The sequence below is a fragment of the Pipra filicauda genome, unplaced genomic scaffold (genome assembly GCF_003945595.2).
Source record: "Pipra filicauda isolate LSUMZ 115617 unplaced genomic scaffold, ASM394559v2 scaffold2_size9829703_pilon, whole genome shotgun sequence".
NCBI classification, from domain to species: Eukaryota; Metazoa; Chordata; class Aves; order Passeriformes; family Pipridae; genus Pipra; species Pipra filicauda.
In genome coordinates, this window is record NW_024104421.1 from 8,498,318 (window position 1) to 8,519,445 (window position 21,128).

The 21,128-nt window shown below is 40.4% G+C and overlaps 1 protein-coding gene across 5 annotated transcripts in view; it reads left to right on the top strand.

Moving 5' to 3' along the window:
- The window catches only part of TBXAS1 (thromboxane A synthase 1), a 262,385-nt gene that overhangs the window by 120,550 nt on the left and 120,707 nt on the right, over positions 1 to 21,128 (top strand). For 2 of the 5 annotated variants that reach the window (XM_039383168.1, XM_039383167.1), the window contains exons 2-3: positions 14,668 to 14,721; positions 15,661 to 15,757. In XM_039383168.1, coding sequence (XP_039239102.1) covers positions 15,680 to 15,757 — 78 coding nt within the window. In that variant the 5' untranslated portion in view covers positions 14,668 to 14,721; positions 15,661 to 15,679. Of the gene's footprint in view, positions 1 to 14,506; positions 14,722 to 15,660; positions 15,758 to 21,128 lie in introns of those variants that run through there. The other 3 variants (XM_039383165.1, XM_027743833.2, XM_039383166.1) reach the window with 2 other exon arrangements.

Genomic DNA, 21,128 nt, shown 5'->3' on the forward strand with positions numbered 1-21,128 from the left:
TGTGAAATCCAACCCTATGAGACAGAAAAGATTTTATGTGCCCTTGGCAGGGCAGCAAAGGACATTGCCTGTCACCTGCACTGTGTTCCTGATGCTTGTTTCTGTATTTACGGTGCGTGGAAACTGCTGTGATTGTAGCTTCTGTGAATTGCTGTTTGTGCAGAGGAAAATCTCCTGGTTGGTATGACTCCACTGAGACAGCATTGGCTGGGCACAGGAAGGGTCTGTGAGAGTGGCCAGAGCTGTGTCAGTTCCTAGGATTGACAGTGGAAGCAGAGAGCAGGCTCTTGTACCATATCTTAGCCTTTGACGAACCTGATGAAATCTTGGTATGCTTCTGCGTGTTCAGGTAGCAGCCTTGGCTGGGAGAAGGTTTCACCTTCATTTGCTCCTGTGGAAGTGTTTCTTCTTTCCTTTGTTTCCTTGCACACTGGTAATGCATCATTTAGCTCTTAAAGCACAGTCCTTGTGAGCTCCAGGTTAGGATTATTTGAAAAATGAAATTTCTTTTGAAAACATGCTGTCCAAGGAGTGTTTTACAGCTAATATACAGCACAGGTGATCATTGATCTCTACTGCCTACTTCTTAGCTAATTAATGCTTAAAATTATCATTTTAAAGGACTTGGAATGAGACTGTTAAACAGATTGCCTCTTCTTATCATGTTATACCTTTGTGATGAGCACCTGCATACCAGACTGCATCATCTTCATTCAAGGAAGGGGGAGGAACTGATTTACAAAAACTAGTTTCCTAGACTTAATTTCACCTTGCTCTACCATCTTCACTATCTACTGGAGCCTGTATTTGTTAAACTTCTTAACAGGCTGTAAAGTCCACCTTGTAATTTCACCCCCCCTTTCCACCATTTGGAAAGAAGTAGGAGGAAGCCTTTTAAAAGATTGAAAAATCTGAGGCATTTTTTCAGTATGCCAATCCTACCAGAAAGTATGGGAAAACAGCAGCATTGTAGATTTTGCTGTGCATATCAAATGCTTTCATTAGAATTTCCTACAGAACCCAGAAGTATTGATGCAAACCTGAAGTGGATACATGCAATATGTAATGTTCAGTAGCTATTAATGGTCTCTGACTTCACTCACTATGTATCTGATTATGAACTGGTGTTCCCTGTGCCACACATGGTAATTTTTAAATGAATTTCCTGAGTTGTTTCCCCTCACTCTACATAGAAGGAGGAAAATGCATCATTACTCCCAATGTGTGCGTGTGTCCTTCCCTTTCTTGGCAGACTTTGAATCAGATCAGCTTTAATGTTCAACTCAGGAGCTCCTCCTGCCCTCCTTGGTCGTCCAGCACTTCACAAGGGAGTCAAGTTACTGCCTCTCCAGGTGGCTCCCTCCTGCCAGTTTACTCTTCTTTCTGGCAGCCCAAAGAAATCCCAAACCAGCTTGTGATTATTTGTCACGTGCCATGAGAAGTATCAAGCAATAGGGATTTCCCTTTCCCACGTATCCCACACTGGCGTGTGGAGAGGGATGCAGAGAAGAAACTGCCTGTTGTGTGTGCCTGTTGTCTGCAAGCCAAGCACAGGCTGAAGCATCCATGGGTCTGTCCCCTTCTCATGTCCATCTACTAGGAGCTTCTGGATGCAGATGCTGGTTAAACCCTCTCTCCCCGTGCTGGGAAGCCCTTAGACAAGCCCCTTAGGACACCAAAGCATTGCACAGGAAGGGATTGGGGATGTCTCTTATTTAGTTTCTTAGGAATAGTCATATTTTCTTCTTTGAGGATGACTACACTTTGCCAGGTATCTACAGAGGCATTTCTTATCAAGTGCTGCCTGTTATCCTTTGATGGTACCACCACTTTGTTGGGGTTTGTTCTGTTTTTTCGTTTTTTACATTGACAACCTTGACTTGTGGGCTCTGTGTTCAGGCTTTTTTGTTCTCTTTTCCCCCCTAAATATTCGCTCTGGCTTTGTTTTCTTCCTCTCACTTCTCTCCATCCTCTTTAACCCTATGCTATCTTTCCTCCATGCTCTAATTTTTATTGCTCCCTGTTTTTTTTAACCATTTTGAGTTGAAAACAGTAACGTGACCTGACAATTTTAACATCATTCCAAGGTTTTTATGTAATTCCATAAATCTCTTCATTACTTTTTTATTGTTTTGTCATATATAGGTTTTTGTTTTTCCTCTACCTTATTAGTCTGGGGATCAATTTTAGTCTACTATGTTTTATTAGTAGTAAGGGAAACAAAAATCTCCTTTTTCTTTGTTGGTTTGGCACCAACTTCAAATTACCCTTTTTCTCTGTTCAACTTCCTCTCTTCTTTCCCTAGAGAGTCTGCTTTACGTCAGACCTTCTGCTGGTAGTGAACTGGGTATGATTTCATCAGGCAGTAGGTAAAAGTATACCCCACTGCAGAAGAAGTTGTTTTCAGCTGTTACTCTGTTTATTTTTTTTCCTAGTTTGGGAAGCATGGAATAAACTGAGCCACCATTACCCCTGGGGATTGTGAATATTTCTTTCCCTCCAGTAAATTTCGTGGCTAAACCTGAAGGCTTGTCTTGAAGGAGGATTTATTTTAGTCATACTGATAAAATTGTACTGGTATAATTAAACATCTATGCTAACGTCAAAAAACCTCTCCTGTGCAGACACAGCAGTTCTGGAATGACACAAACTACATCAGGGAAAAGACTGACCATCTCCCCTAGCCATTATAGAGGTGTGCTCCTGTAGGAGTTTTTTCTAGTTTAAGTTTATTAAGATTCAAATCATGTCTTGTCCCAGAATCTCCTCTCTCCCCCATATAAACAAGCCTAAAAAAGTGGTCTGGACCTTCAAGCTATTGTTTACTTCAGTGTAGCTCCATTAAAGGCATAGAGTCATGGCTATTTGAGGATCTTGACCCAATGTTTTTAGGTCTCTCTTATGTTATATAACTTCATTTTTTGGATGATGGTACCTATTGAATAAAATTAGGTTTTGCACAGCAAATTTTAAGATATACCCAACCCTCTTGAAGTAGTTTACAGAAAAAGGAGTGAGTTGGGAGCAATGTTCTGTCTTTGTAAGGGCTAGCAGCAGACATTTTATCACTCAGCAATAATCTAAGCTTTTCTGTCAATGTTGGAATCTATTTCATTGAAAAAGGATTTTGGCAAGGACACTGGGAATTGCTGCGGAGTCTTTCAGAGTGACATTATGAGAGGATCTTGGTTCTTTGGGACCTTTTATTGCATGGAACATCTTATGAAATACTCTGTTTGAAGGACCAAAGCAAAATGTTACCAAAGCAATTACCTAACAATTTTATATGTCCTCTGGCTGTCCGTTTGGACCAGTAGGAAATAAGCTATGTATAGGGCAGGAGAAAGAGAAAGTACATCTGCAAGTTCACTGCAGAGACGAATATTAAAGTAGGTCAGATGGTAATGTAACATCAAATGGAAAGGCATTAGCTTTTAAATATTAAATTCTATTAAAATAATTTAAATTTTTATTTTTGAAGCAGAGAAGTATATTGAAAAATGGGAATGATTAATATTTGAAATACCTAAAGTTATTCTTACCACAGACCCATCTTTTCTTCTGCGTCAGTGGCATTTTATTTGCTTTTGCCCAATAATTGGTGCAATTAGATTTTCATCAGTAGTGAAGAACAGAATCAAGTTTGTGAAACTACCAAAATATGCAAACAAATACTTGTAAGCCTTCAAGTAGACCCTAAAGCCCCTTTGATACACCCCTGTGTTTATACATACCCACAGGATTGCTCTGGGCATTGCATTCAGTGTATTTCCCAATCCTGTGCCTCTTTTGAGCTTGCCATTTTGAACACTGGATTTCTGCAGGCAGCTCTGTTGGCACCGGCTGGCACCCCCAAAATCCGCAGGCTGACCCTGCTGCTGGAGGAGGGGAAGCAGCGGATTGCACCGAGGTCAGAGGACAAGCGGGTGTTGCTGTCAGTGCTAAACGTGCTGTGCAGGCAGTGTTGCGTGTTTAACTGGAAGGTCTCTGCTGGATTTAAAATGCTCCAGGTGAGAAGAGCATGATCAATAATTACAAATATTAAAAGTGGTGTCTTCTCTTGCTTTCCTACCTTTTTTTTTTCCCTTCCTTCTTTGCCTACAGGACACGAAGCATCTGAATCCCCAATGAGACAATTGCTCATGCATTTACATTTTCACTTGCTTGGTTTACAGCAGGATTGTTCCAGCTTTTGGGAGGGGCAGCTATCAAAGATGTACAGGCACTGCCATTGTGTTTTATTGTTCCAGTCCATTTTTCCCTGTGAAAGTAGGTGGGAGTTTTTCAGTGGGTTGGTAGTGTGATTTTTTTTACTTTCTCTTTCTTCTAAGAATTTATAACCCTTTTATTGTCAGTCTTCAATCATTTTTGATAGATCAATATATTTACTTCAGTGATGGTTCATCCTACAGTTGTGCTTATATTACTTTTTTTGCTTTGTTTATAGCGGTTATGAATAGATTCAGTGGGTTGTATCTCCTGTATACCTCTGTAGTTGTGTGAGGATCAAGTTGCTTGAACTTGCCCCAGTACCTTATATTCAGAGGGAATATTGTTTACATTGGTCTGTGTTCAAATCTACTAGTTTTTCCTTTTTTCTAGGTAGACGGAGCAGTTAAAAATGCCATTTTTGTTTCAGAAATGTTCTACTCAGAAATCTCAAGTACAACTGCTGTTTCATGCATGCTCAACTGTATGGAGGAAAGGGCTCTAGGAAACTGCTCCAGCAGACTCCAGAGATCCAGAGGGTTTGGGGAGTAACACAGCAAAGTGGTGTTGAATGATAACATTGACTCAAAAATGAGGCAGGTCTATGGGAGTCCTGCAGTCTTTAGCCAAGCAGCTGTGACTGAGACAGAGAGGAGAAATTCTTGAGCCTACATCTCACTCATGTCCCCAGGCAGCCAGATACGGGCCTGGGACAGCTGTTTAATGCAGTTGTGATGAGAACTCAAATGTGTGCAATGCAGATGCGGGGATTGGGTGCCAGCACCAGTGTGACAGTCTGCACAGTGTGACAGGTAGCTGGGTGTCAGTAGAAGGTGGTGGGTGAACAGGACCTGCTGGTGAAGGTAAAAGGATATGCCTGTGGAAGAGAGGCTTAATGTACTCTTCAGTCCTCGAGGATTTGGGTTGTTTCATGATACAGTGATGTATATGCTATTTGTTATGCCGTTGCCCCCTTCTCCTCCCACAAAAAAGAGAGCGGCAAAAGAAGTGTGTTTGTTACAACTGATAATATGTACAACATGGTAAATGGAAAAGAGGTCAACTAGGCACTGCTTCTGCTAATACTGGTGTTTGAAACATGATCTGTATCTTATGACTACACATTAAATATGGGGGAAAAAGAATCCCTGAAAGTGCATGGATTTCAGTGAAGTTTAATAATTAAATCCAGGTGAGTGTATTAGCTGTTTGTAGGACATTATCCTCATAGTTACCTTACCAGAGCTGAATACATCCTGGATTTTGGTACATTCATTTTTAGGCTGAAATATTTTGACATGTTATGAAACTTGTGACTCAACTACCTCTCAGCAGTGTGTTGTCCATTTGTAACAGCAGATTTTCCTGGAAGTCATTACTTTGGAGTGCCATTGTCAGCTGTACACATCACTCCTGCTCTTCTTGTCTTTTGTGGTGCAGAATTGCTCACTGATGTTAGTGAGGATGTTACTGCTGATACACAAGCTATCAGGTTTTCCCATTTTTTTTTCTTTCTTTTCTATCCCTGTTGAATTGCAGTTTCCTTTGTCTTCTGTGTAGTGCACTGAAAGAGGTTGGGAAATTTATCATGGTTATTTTTAATGGGTTTTTAAAGTCCAGCACGACACAGATTGAATTGATTCAGGAAAATTTCCTGGAGCTGTACCGTTTCACTATTAAAAATATTTTTATCATTGCAATTTTTCTGTAAGAAAATACGTCTATATTTTTCCTTCTAGCCCATAACAAAACCCTGCTTTCTAATGTTTCCACATGGTCAGATATTAGCCATTTCCCTAGATAATTTAGGTTGATCATGTGTACTGCTAGCATTTTTATTGTAAAGAATTCTGCTAGTGGTTTCATGATAAATGCATAAAGCACTGGGAAATTACTTTTATTTGGCTTAGCGTACATTTAATAATGCATTAAAAAAAATAAATGGTTTTGTGTGTGTGTAGATCCTAAGAATGTATAGAAAAAGTATATGCTTCTATAGGTAAAAAATTAATCTGTCCTGTGTATATTTTGTATGCTGTAGCATAAAATAGTACATTCCCAGGAGTGGGTGGTTACTATCTTTTTCTTCTTTGCTTCGACATATTTTTTTTTAGGCAGATCATGAAAGAAAAGCGGGTCCCAGTGACTGTCCCCCTCATGGCCAGTCTGGCAAACCTTTCCTTCCCTGAGTAAGGCTGTCCATTGTTGGCTGGAATCTGTGTCGTTATTGCATGCAAACCAAATGAATGGGTTGCCCATCGCTTCCCACTTATGAAACCCTGCTTTCATTTGCATAAACTTGGGATAATTTCAGGCTAGTAACCATGACCAAGTCAAAGTGTCATTTCTTATTCTACGAAACAGTCTATGTATGTGTAGTTACACAAAATTCAATTTGTCTTATTCTGTTATGTTTTTGATGCAAAAAAATAAGTCTATTGAGTCTTATCTATTATTGGAGAATTAAAATATTCTAATATTAAGACACTTATTTCATAAATGCATGCATCTGCATTAACATAAGCAGAGAAAGGAATTAAGAGGGATGGCATGCAATGTAATGTAACTCTCTCATTGATTTAAGATCAAAATGCCAGTAAGAAGGAGTAGACTGAAAGAAAATTATTTGCATGTTTATTTCAAGTACACTGAAAAATAAAATATTGTATCGTCCACCACTGCTGATCCTATTTACAGGAGGCAGATGAGCTGTCTTGACTATAAAGAAATGAAAGATAAAGTGCAGAATTAAAACAAACAGAAACAGGCTACTGATTTTGAATGCCTCTGTTCTCAATGCTGCTTTTGAAGATATGTATGAGGACATGACTTTTCAGCAGATAGAGATACTCAGTGTTTCCTGAAAGTCTTTTCTTTCCTTCAGGGCTAAAATGGCTAACCAAAACCGGAGAAGTGAAAAACTCCAGTTGCACTTGAGTTCTGGCCATGATAAGTAAAGTATATGTGAGATGAAGTTTGCAGAAATGCAGAGTTGTGGATGGCTTTTCGGTATACCCTGACGTCAGAATAATACAAACCTCAATTTTGTCATGGTCAGAAATGCTTTATGAGAGGCAGAAGTCAGATCACATGGGTTTTGTTTTAGTCATCCTGAACTGTGTTTGCTTCTATGAAGTTTAGTGATGGGCATGTAACTAACAACTTTATTATACTTGTGCTTTTATTATAGTCAAACTGTTTTATCACTTCCTGTATCTTGTGATGTCGTAGTATCACAAATTATATTTGAAACCTTTGACCTCCTTCCTGTTTCGTTCTCTCTGTATGGTCTCACATATGCTCTACTTCTTTTGTTCCCTGTCCCCAAATTTTTCTTGGATCCTGCACTGTGACACGCACATGCTGCCCTGCTTTCTGGGAGACTGAGAATCCTCCTTGGCTTCATGGCCACCTGTTCAGATAGATCCCCCATACTTTGCTAGAAAGCAGCCCTACACTTCAGGCCCCTTTTCTACGTGTTCTCTCAGCCATATTATTCGATGTAGCATCACAGTCATATCCCTCATCTTCGAGTGCACTGCTCTGTCTCCATTTATCTTGTACGAAATGGCTGTAGCCCTGCCAGGGTAATGCTGCCTGTTGTTTCCCAGAAATTGCTTACCTGCCTGTCAAGGGAAGCTGCTTAGAGCTCCCAACTAGAAATCAGGATAAGAATTCAGCAGATTCTTCTCCCTCCCTGTGTGGGGGAAAAAAAAAAAAAGATGGAGAAGAGGCTGCTCTTCTTTAGATCAAGTAACATTGTCTACTTATCCTCCTCAGCCATATTGTAGATTTTTTCTTTTCCTTGCACTGATAAAAATAGGTAGCAATGTTGAATATAAATAATAGACTCATACAAATCCATACAAATGAACACTGTGTTCATAATAGTAAGTCTCAAGTTTGGAGACACAAAAAGTTTGCTATTTCCCAGAGGTAGCCTTCCCTAGAAATGATATTCCAGTATTCTGGAAATAGTAGCCTGATGGTTTTTCCCTCGGGGTATGGCAAAGGAGTACTTTAGTAGTGAATTAGGTGCAAGAGATGAGACTGCTATCACGCTGCATCTCAAAAACCAACAGAAAGGCCAAGCACAGAAATATGCTGAAACCCACAGGAAACGCCTGCTGCACCATCACATGAGGTCAGTCAGGCATACTGCGCTTTAGTGAGCACAGACAAAACAAGCTTTGGTGAAAATGTCACAGTCTAAACATGGGTAACAAAACACAGACTAATACAGTCCAAGCTTGGTGGGAAACACCATGGGAAAAGTTTTAGAAACCTTCTTCTGGCACTCTTGCTGAGGTGAAGAGCTATGAGCACTTTCTGCGTCACTCGGTCACAGTAGCACCACACACCCCACACGGGAGGGGAGCAACTGTGGTTTCTTGTTAATATCACACTATTTCTCATTTCCAGTAGCATCCTATAAAAGCAGTACCCTATTTACAGCTTTCATTTTGCATTAATGAAGTGGAATACTGATGTAGCTAATCAGCGCTAGCGGTATGATGCAAGCACACAGAGCGGTGGTGGTGGTGGCAATCATCTTAGCCCAGTTGGCAGGATAAAAATAACCCCTACCAGCCCTGGGAAGCAGCAGCTCCCTGGCTGTGGAGGAGCACAGCCCAGGACCCCGTGGCTCTGCGCTTCTGTGGAGGCCAGCTTCTACTGCAGCCCACGCGAACCGAGAAAAGAAACAATTCTGTTATCCCTGTCCATTTTGCTGAATCCCTTTTGCTGATTCTCTTCCCAACCCCTGGACATGAGTGTGAGTTTTTGTACTTGCACTTGGATTTGGACTCAGATTTCCTCCAGAAACCAAATGGACATAGATTGCTAAATATGCTTGTATAATTCAGACGTGGGGTTTTTTTCCTCTTCATGGCACTTTGTGAGTTTAATTTAATCTCTGTCATTTCTTATATGTGGGTAAATGTCATCTACTTCATTTCATGAATGAATTAACACAGCCATGCAAAGTCTGTGTCTCCTGCACCGCTCACTTGGAAGGGGGAAGGGAGTAGTAAATGTGTGTGACGCTCTCAAGTTACTAAACCCTGGGGTTGGAGATGCCCAGAAATAGATCTCGTTTGCACCCTGGTGTAAGGTACTTGAAAGACTCTACCAGCTCTGTACCTTGTAATGGCCCCAATCAGCCCTCCTTCTTATTGTCACCCTAAATATGCTACTTTGATACTACAAGTCTCTTACTGCACCTGACAAGGGAGGAGCTCCTTTAAAAATAGCTGTGTTTTAGTGGTGGGGAGAATATAAATAATCCCAGAATTTTCTTCCTTCTTTTGGTACTTCCTTAAGCATGTCAGAAAGCAGAGGCCTTTTGGCAAGGTGCAAGTCTGAGATAGCACACATGGTTGGTGTGTAAAAGATAGCATTTTTAATCCCGGGTATGTGGACAAAGAGGTGGATGTAGCTGTACGGAGCAGTGCAGAGAGTATGCGTGAGCAAGCATCTTATGTTACACGATATTTTTAATACAGTCGGGAGTTAAATTAATAGTTCCATGTGCTTATTTTAAAGCTTTCATGACATGAAAAGAAATGTAGTTCATCGAAAAAGGAAATGAGGAACAATTTATTCTTAAATAGAAATCACTGTGGCCATGTCTTTTTTTTTTTTCATGAATTTACACAATGGGTTGGATAGTCTCTGGCTGAGGGGTGTGTGTGTGTGTTGGCGGAGCTGTGCTTTGAAACTTTTTTCCTTTCCTGAGACTGCTCAGTGCTACTGGGGCTTCTTTTTCATGTGCAGTAAGTTCACTTGTTTCTAGGGTGTTGTGTTTTTGGGCCATTTTCTTCTTTTCTTCTCCTAAGTGGTAGTGTGTTTCCAGTTCTCTAATCTGGAGATACTAAGTTTGTGAGTGCTTTATAAAAGCAGTCCAGGAAGGTACCTGCCCAGCTAGAGTCACAACCCGGAAAGCAGGAGAAGTGGCACAGCAGTTAGGTCCCAACTTTCCTGAAGAAAGCTGGCACAGGTTTTCCCAGTGTATGCGGCAGCTGAGAAGCTCTGTTCTCACAGGGTGTCAACAGAAAAAAAAAAAAAGGTGATTGCTGGCAGTTCCTTTCTCCTCCGTACCTGCCTGTCCCCCAGTCCCTCAGATGGAAAATGGAGGACATAGTTTGTTTTCCCCACTGTTTGTCACTCCAGGTTATTTAAATTGTAGGCTCCACAGGCCTAGAATAAAGCTTTCTACTTATGTATATCTCCTGTCAAATTAGGGCATGGGGACCTTGGAGGCCTCCAGCTGCTAATATAACACAAATAATTATGGGACTCGTGGTACTTGACAAATTTGTCCTGCTCCTTTCCTTTCTTCTCAGCCCAAAATAACCCTTTCTGTGAAGACAGTGTTTGGACTTTGCAGCTGTTCATTATGTATCGCTTAGTCCGACCACATCTGAATTGCCTGTGAGTGCTGAAAGGGGACAGTGCTCATGACGAATCAGTTTGCTCTGAAATAATTAAGTAATGCCAGGCTTCAGTCCTATTTGAAACAAGCCGTGTGCTATTCATTTTTACATTTCTCTGCCTGCAGTTAGTGGGTATCACTAAACAAAAGAGGCAGAGTGATCAAGGTACTTCTTTAAAGGAAATATCTCCTAAGAAAATTAGCCTTTCCCCCGTATCTATTTATCTTTGCATACCTCTCCTTCCTGCTCCCACCTTTTTCTTTGTTCTTTGCTCCTCTCTGAGGAAGATAGAGATAATAAAATATTCTGTTTTCATATGGCTTTGCAGATGATCTTTGTGTACTTCACCAGACCACAGCATAGAATACAAAGCCTCGTTTATTGTCTAACAGCATATGTATGTTTTGTGATTAATATGATGTGTTTATAATACATGGGACTGATAACAGATAGGGAGATCAAAATCTTCTGTGAATTGACAGCAGCACTATAAACAAGGTGAAAGGGTTGCAGGTGTTTCCCACATGGGTGTTATACAAAAACATATGGCCCTTTGCCGTAAGGTACTATACGTGCTCTTACCTTTTCCTGTGCAACAGGGCAACATTGCTGCAAGCACATTGGTGGCTTAGGATCTGAGGGATGCTGTCAGCAGCTGATGACCGTCCAGTGTGGTCAGGATGATCTTGGGAACGCAGAAAAGATAATACTAGTTTGGTAGCTGATTGATCTGCTACATTGTCTGATAAAAGAAATCTACATTCTGGGGGAGTCCCTGGCAAACCTTGGGAAGGAAGATGACATGCTTGGGTGTTGCTGTGGCCATGGCAGGCACTAGGTGTGGTTTCAGACACCTAGGCCACATCTCTGCAGCGAGCAATGGTGGTGCATGAGCAAAACAGCAGACATAGTTGCTGGATTGCTTTTTATTCTTGTGGATTAAAAAAAAGAGATGCATTTTCTAAATGACTAAATCATTGTAATGAGAACTACAACATCCTGGGTGAAACCTGAACACAAGGCAGTAGTCTCTGTCCTTGTCATTAATTGCCTTAAGAACGGTGCTTCTCTGATCTTACGAACCAAACTGCTGCAGTGGGTGTTTATTGCCTCTTCAGTTGTTAAAACACTTCAGATGAAGAGTAATTTATTTTGTTCAATATCCTGTAACCTAGCCATCTCCTTGACCTGTGAGCCCTTTGGTAACCTTTGCCTTTTCCATAACTTCTGGGAATAGGTCCATCCATGCCTTCTGTTGAACACCTGTGAAAAATTTTTGCCTGGCCCTCCTGAGGATGGTGCAACACAAGGCTTCCTGCTTCTGCCCCGACAGCCTGCTGGGGCAATGGTTCCTGATCTGCACTTTCATTTGCTGGAGGAAGCTGACTCTGTCCTTGTGCTGTTGATAGACTAGTACCAGGTTTATCCTGTCTCACCTTCCAATGGAGCTAAAGCTACTGGTCTAAAAGGTGGAATTTTTTCTCTATTTTGCACAGCTGCAGTTTAAACTGAAATATAATAGAAATTGCCCCAACAGCATAACTTAAATAACTGAGGCCTCATCTACACAGGAAAATTGCCTTCATGCATGGGTGATGAAATTTATTTTTACTGGTATGGCAGTAAGTGTTTCCACAAGTGTTTCGATGTGGACAGAGTTGTGTCACCCTGAGGATGCCAAACTACATACGTGTGTTCTTGCTTCTCTGCAGAAGTGAGCTAGGTAGTCTCAAGCATTTGCATTATACCCTGAATGCCCTACCTGAAAGTAGTACAAAGGGTTGGGTCAAGCAGTGTAATGGTACTGTAGCTAAAGGTAGGACTTTTGTGTGTGAACGAGCCGTGTGAAAAGATTAACCTAAGAAAAGTTAATAAAAAGTGCTGTCCTAAATTATTCATGAATCCATTTGCAATGCTCTTGCCCAGAGGCTTTTGTTTTTCTCAAACTCTTATTTATTAAAATCTGACAAGAATATCAGGTTTTGTTCAATAATAAATCTAAGTCTATGTGAGACTGGTGATATCCTCATGTAGTAATACAGAATCAAAATGAATTTACATGGCAGGGGTGAAATACGTTATTTACTTGGGAAGAATAGATTATTGTTCAGGAGGATTTTATCTTTTACTTGCAATTTTGAAAAAAAAGTGAAAAAACCCCCCAAACGCCGAGTTGGGAGATATTCTCCTGGAGTGTGACTGAGGCCTTGATCCTGCAAAGGATTTTAAATGTGTTAAAATCAGGTAAGCATCTTTCTGGTGCCTTTGCAGGTTCTGAACCTCCGTTGGCTAAATGAAATGGCTCAGATGATCTTGTTTCGTGCTTAGTTCTACCTGTCCTTTTTCCTTAACTTCAGGGGAAGATCATGTAAGTCATGCTTCTAGCCTCAGGACCTTGACTTCCAAAACATGTCCATACGCACACTCTTATTTTTGTGTCCTAGAAAAGGTTAGAAAGATTATATACAGAAAGCAGGAGAACGGAAAAAAGGCAGGAAGAAAGCCTTTGCTGTTTGGGATGCAATAAGAGATGGTGGTGTGTGCTTTACAGCAGTCATTCCTTAAAAATGGGCAGAACTTTGCTTAAAAAGCAATTTAAGATTTTTTTTCCAGAATTTTCAATTTATTAGTTGTAAGGTATCTTTTCCCCCCTTCTTCTCCTTCTCTGCCCTAATTTATAACTGGATAATGAAAGAAAAAGCAGGTGCCTATAGCTAGAAAGTTAGAGGAGAGTGAACAAAAAAGAAAGAGCTTAGCTGTGGAAGCAGAACTGGGAGTTCGGGTGACTGGTCTGAGTTGGAGGATGATGAATAGATTTGTTTGCATAAGCCTGGCTTGTGAGTCACTTTCTCATAAAAGCAGCTTGAGTAGGAGATGCTCCTGTCCCAAATTTTTAGTCCTGAATGCTTTCAAGCACAAAGTGCACTGTGACATAAAGACCCCTGCTGTGAGTACTGGCCTGTTATTCCATTGGACAGGAGCTGGAGCTCTGCAAATTCCCAGGTTTGAAATAAATTAGAATTGTGTCTCTTACACATACATGCTTTGCATGATGTATCATATTGTGCCTCTTACTGGTCAGAGTTAGGCTATCTGGGTAGACATAATTAGCTTCTGATTCAGATTTGGAATCTGGTGTCAGGAAATTGCTCCCTGTAAAAAGCTGTGTGTTACAGGACCATCAGTCACTAACCATTAAATGTGACAAGGAACTTGATAAACTTGGAGAGAGGAAGAGAAAAGCAAAGTAGGAGCATGAGAGGTCGGTATTCGTGGCTGGGTCTTTGCCCTGAGAGCTTGCTTTGTCTCTTTGATGCCAGAAAAACTGTACAAAGTACATACAGAAGGTGCACGTATGGCATTATCCTCTTTTGCTAAAGTCTGTGATCAAAACCCTCTTTAAAATGAGGCCTCAGTGCTTTCTTATACACCTATTGGGGTTCTGAATAAAAGTTTGACCATTAACAGACAGCTATTTTACTGTGGTCGAACAAACTGGGAGGGGTGAAAAAGTTTATCTTCACAGACCACACCACCCATATCTAAGGTTCAAGTAGAGCCTGTGGATTGCATTTGGGAAATAAAAGTTCCCTCTGGAAACCCACCAGAGAAGAAAAGATGATATCTTTCTTCCTGAAGAAAATTGTGTTCTTGTTCTTCTTTACCATTTGTTTGTTATGAGTTTTGGTGGTAGGGGCGTCAAGGTGGTCTGTGAAACCTAGCTTCGGAATCCAGATATTTGTCTGATTTGTTTGCCCTTGGAGAAATCAAGCTGCTGCAGCTTCATTGCCATGGGAACCTCTAGTTACTATATTTAATTCAGCCCAGGGTTTGCTTGTCTATTCAGTTGCTGCAATGTAGACAGGTGATAAGCAATATATTGATACTAAGCTATATTGTACAAAAATGATTAGGCACAGATATTACCACAGTTTTGCAGCATCTGTGGTATTGCTCTTGTGTTCTGCCATGAGCTGCCTAGCCCTCCTGTGCCTGCCTCCAGTCTCTTCTTCCTTTCTCCTAGTGGAGGAAAGACAGCACCGCCTGAATAATCTTTCTGGTCCAGCAATCAACAAAGGTAGGGACTGCAAGCAACCTCTACTTCCTGGTGGTATTTCTTCCTCCTCTGGCAGAGCAACCAAGCATGAAGTGCCTGTGGGCCTTGGGGGGAATGGTGCTGGAGAAGGGAGCTCTGCACTCCTAGGAGTTGTGGTGTTGGGTTGGGTCCCAGTACCTCTGCAGCTTCCACGATGGTGTGAAGACATGCAAGGACATACCATGGCTCCACGAGATCAGATTAAACTGGGAGCAGGGAGATAGAAGGTGTGCAGGCAGAGACACCCCTATCACTTATTGTTCTTCTAAACCTTTATTAATTCCCTTAGACACTTCGTGAACCCTTTTTTTTTCCTTTTCTTCTTTTTTTTTCCCCCTCCTTATTGGTATAATTGGTAAGGTTCAGATGGTATCTGTTAGATTGTTATGTCCATGGTTATGTCCTGGAGTCTGAGATGCACTCAGTTCCAGTGCTAGTAGAAGCTGTGGAAGTGTGCCTTTATAGCAGTCATGGTGGGGGGACTTCTGGAAAGGCTCATTGTAGACAGGGCTTTGCCATCATGTGGCTAACTGCAGGAAAATCTATTTTGTAGGTCTTCAATGCTTATTTGGGTTGTTGGTTTCTAATGTTTTGCTCCTCTGTAGTTTGGTTTAGTAATACTACATCACTTTGTACTGCATTCAGAGTGAGCATAGAGCATACAAACCTTTACATTAAAATATTGGCTGAGTTTTGATCAATCAGTAAAAGATTTTAAGCTGTTTCCTTCAAATTCCAGGACCATGCATCTTAATTTAATAGTTGAGAGGACTGGGAAAAGATACTGCTTTACCAAAGGGAATATGTTTACCGTGATATTTGTTCATGGCAAGTATTTTCAAGCAAAAAGAGGTATTTTACGGAAGGAGATGGTTCTCTGTTGTCACTATCTGCTAAAATGACTCTCTTTTTTCTTTGTAGGTATTACATTGGTCGCCAGATGTTTGTGGTGGTTTCCTCACCAGACATGATCAAGCAAATCTTAGTGACAGACTTCAGTAACTTCACCAACAGAGCTGTAAGTACATAAAGAAGTTGACTTTGTGGATGGAGGTGGTAGCACTGCTAATTTGAACTCAGACCAAAAGTGGCTACAAGAAGGTTGGAAACAGAGAGAGGAAAATGTACAATGTGGTGTACAACAAGACCTTAAGCTGTATACACTCAATATATACATTCAGTCTAAGACTCTTGTTACCAGAACACTCTGAGGATAAAAGGGAATGTCCTTAGAAGAGATACACTGCCCTTTTGCTGAAACACCAGATGGGTATTGAAGAGGGAGGGTTTCAATATCCAGTTTTGCCACTGACTTCCTGTGAAATCCTGGGAAATTCACTTCCTAGCTCTTTTCCTCAGTTCTCAATCTCTAACATGGAGATGGTACTATTTGCTTTCTCCTACTCATGATCTGTTTTGTGCTTTTAGACTTTATAGGGCAGGAGAGGTCTGCCTGGGACAAGGACATGCCTCTCGCAGCTATTGTATATTACTTAGTCATACTTACCAGTCTGACAATAATAAATAGCAAAGAAGGAAGTTGGACTTAGCAAGAACTTATGTTGTTGGTTACAGACTTACATATTGAAAAGCTCTTTTTCAAGCACTGGTTAGAACAAATAATGGGGGGTAATGGCCAGAGGGGATGGTAAAGATTTCCAGGAGTTGCTCAGCATTTTATGAAGAAATACTGTCACTGTGAACACTTGCTGCCTCAGTGCCATTCCCCTGTTTCCTTCTGGCCCCCTTATATGCTCAAACCTGCTCAAATAAGCTCACATGTATTCAGGAGAGCTGTTTGTGCCCTCAGGGCAAATTTCATCTCTGATTGGCTGTGTGTCTCCTCTGCCCCTCTGATCCTCTCTGCAACTAGATAGTCTGCAGACTGCTTGTCTCCTTTGTTTGCTTCTTTTGGTACATGAGATTCCTCTTGTGACTACGTCTATCTTATTTAATAACTACTTGTACCAGTTGCCCTCCGTTCTGCCCACGAGTCACACCTGAATGTAAGAATCTATTCTTAGGGTTCTTAGACTGAAGTTGTGTGTGACAAGGGTCTTTTCCCCATTTTCTCTATACTTAAAGAAGTTTCCCAGCCCTTCCTTTCTTCCACTGCAACCAGAAGTCCTATTTCTTCCTGTCCATAACTTTCTCATGCTTTTCTCATGGATATTTGATACTAGTAGACTGTATTCACTCTTCCTAGCAGTAGCTAGTAACCAAATAACATCTCCCTGAAATTGGAGAGCATTCCTTTGAGAGCAATCTCAGAGGTTTGTTCTGCTTTTAATTATAGTCAGCCTTATAATTTGAATATACCTGTGTCTGTATCATCACCCTTCTCGGTGAAAATTTTCTTTCTTCTTCAGGCTTTTTGTGCTCAGACGTTTATCTTTCTTGAGGTTGTATGTCCATCTGTCGTGGGCATTTGCGTTCCTCTGTAACATTCAGGTAGTTAGGTCATGTCACTGTAGCCAGTCTTTGTCCCTCTCTCTCTCTTTCTCTCTCCCCCCCTCCCTCCCTCTCTCTCCCCTTCCTCTTTTTGTTTTCTTCAGCAGGGATCTGTGAGGTATAGCTGTCTCTGCAGGTTCATATCTTGCCCTTATCAAGTGACAGTCCCCTGAATCATTTGTGGCTTTTCTGTACAACATCCAGCTTTATCGATGAGGGACTGAGACATAGACTGAGTGACATCCCTGCCACTAACCAGAAAGCCTATGACAGATGAGAAAATTTAACTCCTAGCCCACCCTTTAGAAAAATTAAGAGTTTCTCACCTATGCAGTGTTGCTATTTCTGGCTTGCTTAACGCCCAGGAGTCTAATTCAAATGAACTTGCTTCATCTTATATGCTTCTATGTGCTTGTTCTATGGTCATCTCACATACAATCTTTGATCTTTGTTGTTTCTCCCTTTCCACTTTGTTCCCGCCTTCTTCTAGCCATTGCTTTTCACTTACTGAGGATAAGCAGTCCTCTATTTCTGAGTCCTTCCACGTTTAACTTTTGGATCTTTTTCCCCTCTGGAGTTTTCACAGTGGAAGCTGTGTCTCCTCTTTAATTTGCAGTCAGCTGTCTCTGTGAAGTGTTAGGCTATCCTAATAGTTAGTACACTAACTATTCCACATGAAAATAGATAATGATGGTATGTAAGGAAGGCCAGTGGAATTTATTCAGAGGTGATTTGGGTTGTATGCAAGTAATGGTTGAAAGGTGAGGTGAGAAAAGTGCTTTCCAAGTAATAGAATTCTTTCTTCTCACATTGTCTGAATAAATGTAGTTTTAAGACATTTAATAGGGTTGCTTCTGTTTGTATATTTTAAAATTAGTCAAAGCAAGCTCCTCTACTTTAAGGGAGGGTTTCTATTTGCTAGTGGAGAATTTGAAACATGAAATAGATCCCACTACTTTATTTTACCAGTTCCTTTCCCAATTATTTACTGATGAGTGGTTATAGAATTTACTTTGGAGTCAGTGCTATTCACAAACCTAGGCTAATATATTTCAGTCCAGACATGGCACGTGCTTATTATTTCAACCCAAAACCTTTTTTTAGCTTAAGAGTGTCAGTCTCTTAGGGTGAGAAGGATGGGAAAGCGGGTGAGACTATTGTGTTTGAACAGGCCTTAGGAAAACACACATGCATTTTTCTTCCCCACCTCTCCATATCTATTTCCAAAATCAAGATTTGTACTTCATCCACCAGAGGTGAGAGTTATCTAACCCAGAATGCTGCAAAGGAGATTACTCACCATATCCTGTAGCAGTTGTAGCAATTGTATGTTAACAAAGTGTCACTGAGTTTCAGGATGTGCTTCTAATTCTAGAAGCGAAGTGTAGAAAAAGTTTATATTTCATGTTTATTTTCTTGCTTTTTCAATTAATTATAAAATATGTATGTATTCAATTTAGAGATGATTATTGTGAAGGGTTGCAAACAGTGGATGTACTTGATAGACAGAAGCCAGTAAGATGATGATTCAGTGAACTCTAACAGCTTTTATTAAAGCTGTCTGTAATGTGATGTCATGCCTTTGAGTGCTTGTAAGAAGGATGACCTTAATCTGGGATTGTGCATTTATGGACTACTTGCTGGGAAGTCATCAGAAGGCCTTTATGGAATCAGAGTGGTTTTAATCTGCTGAGAGGATTCTTTTGGATGCATCTCTTGTCCTGTCTTCACATCCAGAGATCTGGACCATTTGTGCACTTCTCTCACATTGAATCTGTCTGCTCACTGATTATATAGACAAAGTAGATCTTGCATGTGAACGCAAGCCAAACTACTCTTCATTTTATTTAATTATGTTTCTCTTTGATATTATACATTTCACATCTTTACTATTAATATCTTTCAAATGTTGCTGTAAAAAGTCTTTTACCTTCCCTTGCTATCTTCTCTTGTTTCTGAATTGCTGATTAATAATTCTTGCAACAGAAATGTATGGTGACTGCAGATCAAATCTTTATTAAGGTTCACATCCTTTCAGAACATGCAGCCAAATCTAGCATGCAAGTTGTTATTGCCCTGTAGGCATGGGGTATATGTATTAACTGTATAATCACAGAAGGCAGTCATGACATTCTACTTTCCCACTTAATTTTGCCTCAATTAAAGTAAGCATTGTGGCAATTTAAAACCAAAAACATCTACTGTAATATACCTTCATACTTGAGACATACGAAGCCTTTTCCCTACATTTTTAATTATAGTTGAAGAAGAAAATATGAAAATTAGTTTATAGACATTCTGCCAAAAAATATGGAATTAATTTTAATTTAGGTTAACCATGGAAACCTCAGCCAGTGTTTTAGGAGGGCTGTGCTGCAGTAAATGATACCTTTTTCTCACAACTGTGTTGTCTCGTGAATGGAAGTTTCCTTTTAAGAGCACTAGAACCATTTTTAACTGCATTACTGTGTTGCAAGTGAGATAGGATTATGATGTTTGTTGCATTCTGCCAGGTGGGATAACGATACATAATCTGTTTTCTGATTGTTTTTAGTTTCTGCATTGTGAATTTGTTTTTCAATAAGTACTTGAGAATCATGAAAGTGCACTTTTAAAAATGTAGGAGCAGAATGTTAAGGTGGAACAACGTGAAGAGAAACATTACCTGATACATAATTCAAGTAATTCAGAAGTTGTATGTCAAAATATTTGCTAAAAATGTGGATCAGCGGGCCCTAAGGCAAAGGTAAGTACTGCCTAGTCAAGATTTACCAGGCTGCTGGAGTCAGTGTTCTGTCAGGATTCATGTGGCTATCACAAGTGGAAACTAGTAGTTGATTCAGACCAAATCCTTAAATCTATATGCATACCAGTTGGAGGAGGATGACATTTTTAAATTCAAAAATCTACACCCATTGCAATAGCTGTGAGAAAACATCACTGTTTTCTCATCAGGAGCTTTGTTGCTACAGTGGAAAAAGTAATAATACATTAACAGCAAACAATAATGAAGTGGTAAAAGAACAAAAAAGTAGCATGAATGTTGATAAAACACAGCAGTACAAATTCCTTGTATCCCTCTTGAAGGAAAAGCAAGTTGCTCGAGCTTCTTTTCTTTTTGCTTGTCTATCCTTTTCTTCTAGTTCATCCTCATGAGATCTGATTACTCTTTTCACATGTAGAATTTGTCTGTTACACTAAGCTGTTGGCTTCATCTTTATTTTGGTAGATCTGTAAAGCCTCAGGCTTACCTATGCTATTAAACAAATAAAATGCAACCACAAAGTAAGAAGGATCCTGTTTTTTGCATCCTGTTCAGTTGTGGTCCATGATGGCCATCATATCCCTGAATTAGCTATTCTTTCTGGTCTTGTACTAGGGGGGAAGAAAAAGTGTCTTCATATTACTGTATCAAAAGATCTATCCAAATTTGATACAAGAGGCCCTCCAGAGGTCCCCTTCAAACTCAACCAACCCATAATTCGGTGGATTTCGGGTCAGGTCCTCAGTCAGCATAAATCAACGTACTTCTATTAACTTTAGATGACTCTACACTGGCTGATAGTGATTATGTGTCTCCAGAGCAGGACTGGGATGCACAACTGGCTTCAAACAACTCTGTGTGGTACCTCAGGAACTGACTTGTGTGCGTCTGTGCTCTTGGCCTTCTGCAAGTGAAAGGTCACTTGCGTGTCTTGTGCAAGATCTTACTTGATTTTTAAAGAACAGGCATCAGCCCCACTGTGCTGTCTTTCAGTAAACAGTGATAATGCAGTTATGTATCCAAACCCAGAGTCTGATACAGTTTATGGGCTGGGTGTTTCTTCAGTATCTCTCTCACAAATACAGTTTTTGTTTTGAAAAATGAACCCACTAACATACTCATTTGGACACATATAATGTAAAAATAGTTAAGGAATGAAAAGTTGTGTACTCTT